This window comes from Protopterus annectens, chromosome 17.part0, assembly GCF_019279795.1.
Source record: "Protopterus annectens isolate FY-2018-M chromosome 17.part0, PAN1.0, whole genome shotgun sequence".
Classification (NCBI taxonomy): Eukaryota; Metazoa; Chordata; order Ceratodontiformes; family Protopteridae; genus Protopterus; species Protopterus annectens.
In genome coordinates this window covers 285,804,214-285,817,587 of record NC_056751.1, presented here as the reverse complement: position 1 = coordinate 285,817,587, position 13,374 = coordinate 285,804,214, and the positions used below count along the sequence as shown (strand labels likewise).

General features: G+C 41.0%; 1 protein-coding gene across 2 annotated transcripts in view; it reads left to right on the top strand.

Annotated features, from left to right (window-relative positions):
- The window catches only part of EIF3M (eukaryotic translation initiation factor 3 subunit M), a 1,227,752-nt gene that overhangs the window by 1,047,478 nt on the left and 166,900 nt on the right, over positions 1 to 13,374 (top strand). For both annotated transcript variants that reach the window (XM_044058942.1, XM_044058943.1), the window contains one exon: positions 10,799 to 10,859. In XM_044058942.1, the coding sequence (XP_043914877.1) occupies positions 10,799 to 10,859 (61 nt within the window). The remainder of the gene's footprint in view (positions 1 to 10,798; positions 10,860 to 13,374) is intronic.

The window sequence follows — 13,374 nt, the reverse complement described above, 5'->3', positions numbered from 1 at the left end:
CTAAATGCCCCTTCTTTTGAGTGGATGGGTAATGTCTCTGCTAGGGATATTATCTCACAGATGGTGAGAGCTGATGTTGAAATTGGTTATGTACATTGGTAAAAAATCCAGCACTGAAAGTTAGAATTCTTGATGTGGTTTGGATTAATAGCAGTTTAGAATTTAGCTATTGTAGAACTGAATATGAATTATGTAAGTCAGAATGTCTATTAAGTAGGTCACTAAATTAAAGTTAATGCCAGGTGTCAGAAATAATTCACCAACACTTAAATTTTATCAAGCTGATTATTTAGCTGTAACTAGAGAGTTAAGAAATGGCAGGGAGACATTCAGGATTATTTGAATGTTTTTTTCTCTTTCTCTCTTTTTTAATGAAGTTATTTAGTATCTTATTGAGAGTTTTGTTCCAGTGTCTAATACCAACAATCGTGTTAAGAAACGTGTAAAGTGGTGGTCAGGAAAATATGACAGGCCCAGTAACAAAAAAAAAAAAAAAGACAAGAGTTGGCAGAAATATAAAGGGAGACCAAGCATGGCCAACAAAGCCAAGTGTCAGGAATTACACTCATGGCTTAGAAGATGGTTAAGAACAACAAAAAAATAAATTATAAGCTTAAGTTGGCAACCTTTACTATAGATAATTAAAAAAAATGGCCTATGTAGGCATCTGAGGGATTATAGAAAGAATTCCAACCTGAATATTAGAGTAATTAAGGGTAAAGCTCTGATTACTAAAAATTTCTGACGTGTTTTTAGCCTCATCAAATAACTGTTCCACCTTGCTACATTACTTAAGTGATATTAGAGATATCTGACCTGTTTTAACACTGGATATGCTTGAAAATATTAGTTAAACTCTAGCCATATTCTGTGTCAGGTCTTGATGGCCTCATTGTGGGCACTTTGTGACAAAAGTCAGTGTGTCTATATTACAGTGTATGCATTGTTATTTCAGTGTGGGTTAGTGGAATGATTTTGGACCATAACAGTTGATGTGCGAATGATCATTGCTGCAGTAGTTTTAGCTACATGGTTTATATCCATATAGCTGAGGCTACCACAACAATGATCAAATGATGAATATTAGCTGTTGATGTTCCCTTATTTTAAAATAAGGTAATACTTGCTCAGCAGAAGGCTCCTGTTCAATCAGTCTTGCATGTATTATAAGTAAATGTTTTGAAAGAGTGATTTACTCTTTAAAAAAGAGGAGTTATGTACTACAGTGGATATCTTGTAGCATATTTTTTATTGTGGTAGATCATCCCTAACCAACTTAAGCTTCTATCAAAAATGTATGGGAGCTGGTAGATGCAAGCTTGCCAGTTGATGTGACTTACTTGGATCTATACAAGGCATTTCGTTCAGTGCCTCATAGAGAAATTTTACCTATCTTGTATAAATCAGGCAGCAATCATTATGTTGTTTGGAGGATTGGGTAATCGTTGACTGAGAGGTCATTCAGGATTAAAATTGAAGACAGTACATCTGATTACAGGATGGTACCAGTTGGGTTTCCTCATTGTTCGGTGCTTGGATTCCCGCTATTTAACATATTTGTCTGACTTTCCAATTCACAGTAATATACTACGAAGTAAGTTTTGCCTCAAACCCACATCTCCACACACTAAAACTTTTGAGAGCCAGCCTATGTCTGGCGTACAAGACATCCTTTGATCCCACTCTGATGGACTTTTGCATATCCGCAAAATGAATAGCATCAGAATTACTTAATCTAGGTATTTAAACTTTGCTTGTGACATAAATAGGACATGTTGGAGTGACAGGTATGTGTCTCCGAGAATTCCCCTTCTCTGGAACAGGCTTCCCATCTATGTGGAGCAGAGCTGTTCCCTAACCCTATTAAAGAGAACCTAGACCAGTGGATGAGAAATAGGAAATAGATCCCAGGTCTAGCACATAAATATGTAATGGACAGAGACAGTCAGTAGATATTGTCCTAGCTTACATATAATACTTAAAATAACCTCTGAGGCATATAAACTTGCAGGATACATTTGGGAAGCTTGGCTAGACTGTAATTACAAAGGCCAGCACTTAAACCTGTGCGATACATATGAGATACTTGACTAGGCTTATAAAGTGGTCGTTAGCCTAGTATACACTTATGACACTAAAGTAGAATAAGTCATGAATTCAGTAAAAAATCAAGCTGCTTTACAGGGGTATTTTGACACTCTGTATACTTGGGAACTGAGTAAGAATATGGTGTTTAATGCAAGTAAAACTAGAGTATTAAACTTTGGTTGTAGTAATCCTTGTTATTCATATGCACTGGATAATGTTTTTAAGTAATGAAAACAAAGTTAAGGACTTGGGTTTAATCGTGGACAAGAAAATAAGATAAAAGGTTAATATTATATTGTTCACTAATAAGAGTTATGCAGTTGTCAGAGACTTCATGTGTAGTTTTCAAGTCATGATGAGAGAATTTTGATTCCTTTCTTTAAGACTGTTCTAAGGCCTCATATCGAATACTGTGACACCACTTATGCCTATAATTGTCAATTGATGAGGTTGCAAAACATTTGTAAGTATTGCACCAAACAGATAGATGGCGTTAAACATCTAAATTACTGGAGTCTACAGGAGCAATTGTCCCTGTATTTAATATGGTATAGGCTGATCAGAGGTGACCTTAAAATCGTGTATAAATGTAAGAATTATGGCTACTTGCATATTATCGCAACCAGATTTTCGCGGTTGTGATCATACGCTTCCCGATGTGTTAATGGTATCAGTAATACATACCAAATGACACAGGCAATTTTTTTTTCTCAAAACACTTAGTTTAGGTAGGAATATCACTGTACCATTTGAGAAATGAATCTTTTGGTTAGGGTATGCCATTTACTGACACTACTGTCAACTTCTCAGCAGATGACTAGCATAGTACCACCTGTTATCATCATGTAATAAAAAGAAGTTATGTACTCACCATAACGTTCCATGTGCGTTGTTCATCTCCCCTTCATTTTTACAGATGGGTTCGGAGCTGATCCCTCGGCTCCGAGTCGGCCTACTACAAAGCTCGAGGTCTTTAAATAGCTCAAGGCCAAGTCCCTATCCCATGATGTACCTAGAGTTACCTCAGATCTAGTTTGCTGCGTATAATAATACCATATGTCATTCTATCACTCCATAAAAGAAAACTATCGAAGGGTTCAACAACCAGGACGAATCCAGCATCTCTGTCTTCGAAAAGCCCAGGAGGGGGTAGGAGTTTGGGAAGTAAGAATGAAGGTGAGGTGAACAACTCACATGGAACGTTATGGTAAGTACATAACTTCTTTATGTGAGGTTGTTCTATCTCGCCGTTCATTCTTACAGATGGGTAGCGTCCCAAGCACCATCTATCTCGGGTGGCTCACGGGAGTATGTTTTTCAGGACAGTAGACCCAGAAGAGGCCCTGTCAACTTTGTAATGAGTGATAAAGGTATGAGGTCTTGACCAAGTGGCTGCTGCACAAATGTTATCAATAGGAAGTCTGGCAGAAAAGGCAAAGGATGTAGAAACTGCTCTGGTTGAGTGAGCCTCAATTTTGTGTTGGAAGGACATATTGGCAACTGAATAAGCAAATGTGATGCAATCAGATAGCCACTTAGAGTTGTTTTAGCCATTGGCATACCTTTCCTGGAGTCTGAAAAGGAAACAAAAAGCTGTTCAGATTACCTAAAATCTTTTGCTCTGGCCAAGTAAAATCTGAGCTGTCTGTGAACATCAAGTTTGTGCAGCATGTATTCTAGATTGTTGGAGTGATGAGGGAAGAAAACTGGCAAATCAATAATCTGATTAATATTAGATTCAGTGCAAACTTTAGGCGAAAAGGAGGGGTTTGTTCAAAGTGAGACTGTCAGCATGGAAAATCAAATAGAGGCTTAATGGACAATGCGATTTCACAGGTGGTCTGAGATGAAAGGTCCCTTTGAGAAAGGCTTTGGATAATTTGTGTGACATAATGTTCAGTCCTTCAAATCCAAGATGAAAATTAGAAATGGCAGCAAGTTGAACACGAACTGTTGCTGCTGCAGCTCTATTGTTGAAAATCATAGTCAAGAACTCTAAAATGGAGGCCATAGGGGCTTGATAAGGATCAATATTGTTTTGAGAGGCCCATATAGAAAATGTTTTCCATTTGCTAAGGTATAGCTTCCTCGTAGAAGATTTATTAGAGGATAAGAGAATTTGCTTCATCTCATTGGAAAAGGTTATGGAACCTGGCTATGATGGGAATTGGAGCAGCCAAGTTGTCAGCTTCAGGGACTGCAGAGAGGGATGAAGTTCCAGAACTGGGTCCAGAATCCAAGGATCCTTCAAAAGATCAAGTCAAAGGAAGGAAAACCAAATCTGACAAGGCCAATGAGGGGCTATTAGAATGATGGTCCTTCCCATGGTTTTTGCTTTCTGTAGAACCTTGGGTATCAATGGGATTGGTGGAAATGCAGAGAGGAGACCCAGAGGCCAATTGTGAACGAGTGCATCCCTTGGGGCTTCTCCCGGAGGGGGAATCAGGGCAAAGCAGCTTCTGCATTTCGTGTTCATGTGACTGGCAAAAAGGTTGCAGCAAGGCTGGCCCCACCTGTGGAATATCCTGTCCGCTCTTTCTTTCTTGAGGAAACACTCATGGGGCAACAAGCTTGCTCTGCTCAGCTTGTCTGCTATCACGTTTGATTTCCCCGTGATGTGCATTGCTAACCGAAAGCACTGGGTGGATGTAGCCCACTGCCATACTCTTAGGGCCTCACGACAAAGGGGATATGACTTGGTTCCTCCTTGTTTGTTCAAGTACCAGATCACTTGCATGTTGTCTGTCTGAATCGCAATTGTACCCATAGGAAGAGAGTCCTGGAAGTACTGCAGTGCCAAAATTACTGCTCTCATCTCTAGGACATTGATATGCAGGTGTCTCTCTTGATCGGTCCATGTGCCTTGGGCTGCTGTTCCCTGAAAATGCCCCCCCCCCCAACCTATCAGGGAAGTGTCCGTGGCCACTGTGGCTGCTGGTGAGGGTAAAACAAAGAGACATCCTATCGTGACATGAAGAGAGGTCAACCACCACTGAAGATCCTTTTTGCAAGAGTTCATGATCATTATCAGGTGAGACATGGGGTGCTCTTGGTAAGACCATTGAGTGAACAACAGCCATTGCAGTATTCGCATGTGCATGCGACCCAGCGATATGGCCAGAACTGCAGCTGCCATCATATATACAATTTTAGAACTTCTGATGCTGGAGCCTTGTTTTTGGATATCAGATTGCGGACCTGCTGATGGAGTAGCAAAACTCTTTCTCCTGGAAGTCTCAGCGTGGTGGTGGTGTCCAGTTCTGCTCCAATAAAAACATTATGTTGCGATGGCGACAAGGCCGAATTTCTGAGTTTATTGGAATGCCCAGCTGGCTGAAGAGCGACAGAGTGGAGTCTCTGGCTTGAATGAGTTGATGCCTGGTGGTGGCGGTGAGGAGGCAGTCGTCTAGGTATGGAAACACCTGGAATCCTAAACGTCTCAGGTGATGTGTGACCACTGCCATACATTTGCTGAACACTCTGGGGGCTGTAGTGAGACCAAAGGGCAGGGCTCAAAACTGGTAATGATTGGCTCCTAGCCGGAAGTGCAGATGATCCCTGGATGGTCTGGCCATTTTTATGTGGTAGTACGCATCCTGGAGATCTATCGAGCACATCCAATTGTCTTTCCCTAAAGAGGGAAGTATTGACTGAAGCATGACCATCCAGAACTTCTTTCTTGACAGATTTGTTTAGTCTGCTGAGGTCCAATATAGGTCTCCAGTCCCCTGTTTTTTTGGAACTAAAAAGAATCTTGAGTGAGTTCCAGATCCTGTCTGGTCTGCTGGGACTGGTTGGATGACACTTTTTCTTAGCAACATTTGGACCTCAACTGTTGCTTGTTCCCTGTAACTGGGTGGAACGTCTGGGATTTTCCTTGTCGATGGAGGGGGTGTGGCAAAAGGAATGAAGTATCCTCTGGAAATTATACTTTGTACCCAGTTGTCATTTGTTATTTTGAGCCGGGCATCTGGATACAAAGATGAGCAACTCCCGACTGCCTCCAGAGTAGGACAGTCGGGCCTCCTTTCAAGAGCGCTGGTAGGGCTTCCCAAAGAAGTGATCTCTGTCGCCCTGGTTTTGCAGACCCCCTCTCCAGTGAGGGCGCATCTTCCATTATTGCCCCCTCCTCTGCCCCTGGAGGGGGGTTCACCACGTGTGTCCTGAAAGGCTCCTTGAGCTTTTCAGAACCACATCTTTCCTCCCCTTTAACCCTTGGGGTAGGGTCTGGTCGGGGTGGAAAAGGTGACTCTGACGGCAGACAAAGTCTTTCCTTCCTGCTCAGACTTGTTCAAAGTATTCTTAACTTTATGTCCGGAAAGGGACCAGCCATCAAAAGAGGGTATTTACAAAGGATGTCTTGAAGGGCTCCATGAAGGAACACAAGCACATCCAGGAGTGCCTCCTAAGAGCAATTCCTGTACCCGCTGCCCTGCTCGTTCCATCCTCTGCATATGAAATGAGGCGCATGGACGAGTTAACTATGGCATTGAGGGTAGCAAGCTGGGAGGCAACTTTATCTGAAGCTCCTGCAGCTACTCTACCCTGAAGAGCATCTCTCAGCACTTTAAGGAAATCTCTTTGCAGTCTCATGAAATGGGTTAGATAGTTGAGCGAACGCAGTGCAAAAGTCGCTGAACTGTGTAAGTGTGCTTCCTTATCTATCCATGATCCTAGAATCTCTGTTAGGAGGATGGATAGAAAAGGAAGTTTCTGAAATTTCCTTTTTGGTGGCTGCCGCTACCACCATGATATCAACTGGCACACCCTTGGTCAGAAAGGATTTGTCTTGGGAAGCAGAGATAAATTTATTAGGCATCCTAGGGACAGGCTTTATGGTGTCCAGAGACTCCCATGACCTTTGTAAGACCAGCTGCATAAGCTCATCAAAGGGTGGAGACACCCAAGAGGTGGAGGGCTGAGACCCAGAAGCCTTCAGGAGAACCGACTCGTCTTCAGTAGGGTTGGTGGACTGCCAGTCACCCCTCTGCCTAAGGATTTCTAATATCTCCGCAAATGACATACCCTCAGAGGGGGACCCTTCTGATTCATCCAAGTCGGTATCAGATGTCAGTGTTTCATGTGGGGAGTCTAGATACTTCCTCTTACAAACTGTCTTCCTTGGAACCTCATCAGTGGGAGCTTCTGGTGAAGTCTCGGAAGAGCATGGGACACCCATTGGGGCTTCCTGAGGCTCTGGGTCTCTACGTTTGGCAAGGATGTGTGAAGCAGAAGCCGACACAGGCGCTTTAGGGGAGGAAGAAGCTGGCCCTGAGGTCGAAGATGTCTTAGGAGACATGACTCCCCTCATGACTTCAAAGGCACCTCTGCTCCGATGCGAAGGGACCAGTGTAGCCGAAGAAACCATCGATACCCCTGGCACCGGGACAGTGGGCTCCAAGCCAGAGGTAGGAGCCGAGCTCATCCAAGAAAAAGCCCTGAGTGGCAGAGTCAGAACTGACAAGTCTGTCTGACTGTCCTTCCCGGACCTGACCAGAGAGTGTCGGCTCCTAGATTCCTCGATCGACGCCAAGGACGTCAGAGTAAATGGAGCCGAAGACACTGGTGCAGGCATCTGCTCCGAAGGCTCCACGATCAACAAGTCCGACTCCTCTGGCTCCGAAGGACCAGTATGGCTCGGAGGAGGAAGAGTAGTAGCTGGCAAAGGGGTTTTCGGCTCCGAAGCCGCATGGGTTGGAGCCGATAAAAATTTAGCAAAGGCCGATGCCTGTCAAAGCTTTTGCACCACACGATCCACATCCAAATCGGAAAGGCTGATCGAAGACTGAGATGAATGGCTAGAGGTTGGTACCGACTGTAACAGAGGAGACTTGGGTACTTCGGATACCGGTTCCAGAACTGGGGACCGGCTCCGAAAAGGTAAGATGGTCGGCTCCAATGTCAGTGGAGCCGACGTCGAAGACTTTTTGGATTTCTTACTCTCAGAAGTCTTGGAAGACTTTGAGGACTTACTGGAGCCATCTTGGTCGCTCAAAGCTTCATGGAAAGAAGGTTTCAGCAAACCTCTATCAATCAACTTTGTCTTTCTCTCCTGGAGAACCCTGGAGGAGAAAGAATGTCATATGAAGCAGCTATCTTGTAGATGTAATGCTCCTAAACAATACACACAGTTAACATAACTGTCAGTGACAGACATTTTCTGGCCACAGTTTGGACATTTTTTAAATCCTAACTTAGGGTGTTTGTCTTGGTCAGCCGTACTGTACAAGCCACAGTATCAAAAAAAGGTTACTGTCAAACTGAACACACTCCAATAAATTTGAACAGTAGCAACAATTAAAAAGCCATTTGAAAAATACAGGCTAAAAGTCACACCCACACAATTATTTATCTAAACAAGGATAAAGTTGCGACAGGAAATCCCTGTCTAAATCCACACAACAATACTAAATGCTAAGCACACTCTAACTCTATTAATAAAGATAGCTGCTATTTCACACACTAAACTAAACCTTAGCTCTAATAATTCTAAACTGTGACAAAAGGTCACTAACTTAGCACACACTAAATCTATTAACAGGATAGCAGTGACAGAAAGGTCACTGATTAAACGCACTCTAAACTAGGCCTAGGAAGAAAGAGGCCAAATAGAAATTTAAGAAAAGGCACACCAAGGGAAAAGGGTATTACACAATCAAGCTAGAAGAGCTTATATAAGTATCTAAAACTACTGTTAATAAAAGGTTATCAGTATAATGAGAAAATATTTGAAAAAGTAAGGTTTTACTGGCCCAAGCTAGTGAGAACCTCTGATCTATTGCAGCGGCAAATTAGATCTGAGGTAACTCTAGGTGCGTCATGGGATATGGACTTGGCCTCGAGCTATTTGAAGACCTCGAGCTTTGTAGAAGGCCGACTTGGAGCCGAGGAATCAGCTCCGAACCCATCTGTAAGAATGAACATCGAGATAGAACAACTTCACATCACTACTTTCAGCCACCGTTGTACCACTAACTTTGGAAGTCTGTTCATACAGTTTCATACATTATAGTTTTTATAGTACTTTAAGGTATGTTTTAAAGGTTAAGAAAAATAAACAATTTACCAAAAACATTTCCAGGTCTCCGTTTTTTTGTCTTTTGAAAATAATATCCTAACACATAGAATAATCCTCTCTGCAGTGCGACAGCAGTCCACCAAGCTTGTCCAGGTCTCCACATTTTTCTATTCTGTAGTACGAAAACAGTCTAACCAATTGTAAAGCACACATAACAGGAATTCAGTTTTCACACTTCTTTACCCTATGAAATTTAGGACAAACAAACTTGTACCCACTAAAGACGCAACATAACAGAGAACGCTAACTCCCACACTCCTTTTTCAGGCCAACAAGCATATTACCGCAACCGCAAAAATCTGGTTGCGGTATTACCGAATTATGTTTTATGCTTGCCACTCTTAGTATGGAGATGTCGTCATAATTATTGTACTAGGAATAACACATTTTTTTGAATAACTTAATTTGTAATAGAAATTTGGAGAAACGGTATTTCACCATATGGCTGGTAAACTATGAAATGAATTACAATTAGAGATCAGAAAGGTTTCTAGTCCTGATAAATTCAAGGCTGATTAAGACAAATTGTTTGAAAGGTTTTACAGATTCCATGAAAGGTGGTAAACTCATTTAAGGTTACTGTTGAGGTCCTGAGTTTGTGCCCTACTGAGTACTGAAATAGACTTAGATTAAAGTGCGAGTCAACAAGTGATAGTGCCTTCTTTTTGGCTAACTCCAGCATAAGTGCATAAACATACTCTTTATATTAATCCCATGTTCATTTTCCCACATTTAACTTGTGACAGGAATAGTACTACGTGCAGCATCGATTCACACAGCAAAGTTGACTCCCTATTTTGAATATACACTGTGGATATATAGCTGGCTGTCGCTTCACAGCAACGTATTGTACGTGTTTGAACAGTTGAAGTCAAATCTCCTGACTAAACAGAGCTAACATAGGGGGGCTAATATCTGTTCAGGAGACTTTTTTTTGGGGGGGGGGGTGTTTTGTCCCACCCCCCCCCTACAGTAAACAGTAAATAGCTTCTTTATTTATTGCTTACTTTGAGCAACATGATTGTATAAAAGTGCTTAGCTCTAGGATTCAGGCAGAGTTTGTTAGCTTTCAAGCTCTCATTGCATATTCAATGGTATATCATATGCATCATAATAAATGACAGAGCAGTAGATAATTAAAAATATTGTCAGTTTGCCAGTTTGTACATGAATAGCATTAAGAATCTTTGCTGTCTAGTGGATCCCCGCTCCCAAACACATGCTGTTTGGTGCAGCCAGTGACTTTTGGCAGCACAAAAACTATTGTATCCACGACACAGGTGTTTATAGTATACGGGTATATACAGTGTGTTTCTATACATAAGTCAAAACAAGTAATATGCACTCAGAGTTCATAAATTGTGTTACTGACACATGACAGAGTTCTAAAATTATGTGCACAGCTGGTTCGAGTGAGTGATACCCTGTGATTAAGAATCCAGGAGCATATTCTTTTTGCAAGTACAAGTTTTTCAAGATCATATTCAGTTGATACAAACTGATAAATATTTAAGTCAGTAGTGAAAATGAAATACAATAAATGTTAATTTTAAATAACCTGTTAACATATTTTTCGGACTATGTGATGAAATGTCTTCTAAGCAAAAGTGACAAGCTGTTTTTTTCTTGTAGCTGTCAAAACAAAAATGGTGCACTGCAAGATCGATCAAACTCAGCGTAAAGTGGTGGTGAGGTATGGTGGTTCCTAATTAATTAATAGGTCACTTTATTAAAAAAAAATTTGATGCATCATTTTGTGTTCCTTAAATGTTGGCTGTTTTACTTTTTTTTTGCATAGGGCAGCTCAAGTTTGTTCACTGTAGTCTTGCTGCTTATGTACTGGTGTTGTTTTTGATATTAAGCAGCAGTCGCAGATACTCATTTGCGAATGCATTGTTCATCACTTTGATTTCTAATACTTAATAAGCTAGTACCATAGTTCATCAGTGAGAGTAACAAAAAGAGATAACTTTTTGTCATTTTAATAGAGTATATTTTTTACATTAAAGGTATTAAGTGACTAACCAGTATTGATTTATTTATTTTATTTACATTTGTTTACTGGGAAAGTCCAACAGGGATAAGACCCATTTTCAGCAGAGGCCTGGGGAGAAAAGCTCCACATACAGAGATTATACAAAACTTGTACAAGAAATTATACAAAAAAATATACAAGCCTTACAGTACACCAGAAATTGCATTATATGCTGTTATAGTTGACATTTGTATTATACAGTCATCTGATCTTGTAGTGTAGACGTAGTTCCTCAAAGTAAGCTGAGGCAGGGTTTGTAGGGGGGAAATGGGATAGAAAAAGACGAGGTTAGAGATCATCTGGGCATGAGAGAGTGTAGATTAAGAGGTGGTCAGGAAAGAAGAAAAAGTATTACCAAAAGCTATTAAAACTAGTTAGGCAGGAGTAGTACAAGAACAAAGCCAGGTGTCCTTAAGATAATTTTTAAGAGTCTTTTTGAATTGGTTGGTATTTGTGTTGGTTCTAATGCTGTGAAGTAGTGAATTCCACCTTGTTGCTACATAATGAGAAAATAGTGAGTCCCCTGCTATATTAGTGGATTTGGACACTTGTAGTAGAGATTCATTTGTTGAGCGAAGACTTCGTTTGTGGTATGGGGCTGGAGAATATTTAGAAGGGCAGGGTTTTTTTTCAGGTTGATATACTAGTTTGTGTGCAAAGGTTAATTGGCTACAGGATAGAAGTTGTGGGAATTCTTACTAGGAGAGTTTCTTTATGGAGTGAACAGTGGTAGGTATGATGTGGACAGTCGTTTCCAAATGTATCTGTTTTATTGTAGCATGTTTCATGTTTAATTAAATCTGTCTTTTTAAGGTTGGTGAGAATTGAGGAAGCATACAGAAGTGTTGATAGAAGATGGGTTCTAGCATTGGCAACCCTAGAGGTATTATAATTTTTATTTCTCTAGAGTACCCATTTTTATGAACTTTCTTAATTTTGTCCTATATGTAGGTCAAATCTTAGGTTGTTATCTATTATTACACCTAGAAGTTTTGTTTGTGAATCAGCATTAATTTTAGTATTATTCCTAGCTGTAATGTAGAAGGTGCTTTGGGGGGGGGGAGCGGGGGGGTCTTGTGGGTTGGAAGAACATAAGTTTTGTTTTATTGGGGTTGAGTATGAGCTGATGGTTAGAGAGCCATAGCTCGGTATCAGAGAATGATTTTTGAGTTATATCATGGAGGTGTTGCTGGTTATTAGTGGCACATATAAGTGTTGCGTCATCTGCATATTGGATAGTTGAAGCCAGCGGCGTAGCACTATGGAGGTTGTTTGTAAAACTAGTGAAGGGTAGCAGCCCAAGAACTGAGCCTTAAGGTACTGCTAGTGTGACGGGAAGAGGGGGGGTTAGGACATTAAGGCATTTTTGAGATTGTTGGTGGTCCGGTAGATAGCTTTGAAACCATTGAAGTGCAGAGGCTCTGAGGTTCAATTTGGAGTGTGTATTTAATAGTTTGGGGTGGGAGACTGTATCAAAGGCCTTGGAAATGTCTAGAAAGACAGGAGAGACTATTTTGCCATTATTTCTAGTTTGTAGTTGGTCAGCTCTGTGGAATTTCCACCTTTGTGTAAGGGGCTAATGTGTGCAATTTTTCCATATTGCTGGGCCATGTTGTTCTGCCATGAACCTGTTAATAATGAGCAACACTGAATAAGATATGGCTTCAGCTGCCAGTTTTAAATATTAAATATTCGGCTGGTAACTTGTCAGCTGCTATTGAAGAGAGTTTGAGCTTTTTCAGTAGTTTCTTAATGGTAGCTGTGGGAGCAGGCTGAAAGGTGAAGGAGTTGGAGTGAATATTGAGAGGTTTGAAGGCTAGTGATGGTTCTGTGGAATTACTTTTAATTAGAGATGGTACGCTTTCAGTGAAGTATTTATTGAATTCTTCTGCAATGGTGGTAGGAGAATATGGTAAGTTGAGAGAAGGGGTAGTATAATGTCCTGTGTGGAGAACAGCATTTATGGTTTTCCAAACTTTTGGGGGGTTATGCTGGTGTTTATGTTGCAGGTTATAGTAGAAGTTCTTTTTATCTAGGTTGATTTGGTGTTATAGCCTTGTTTCCAATTGGCTGGAGTGCGATGTGGTTGATTTGGGTTTTAGTGGTGAGCCATGTTTGTCAAGCTTTCTCCCTTTTCCTAAGGATCATTCTGCTGTCATTAACTAGCCATGGT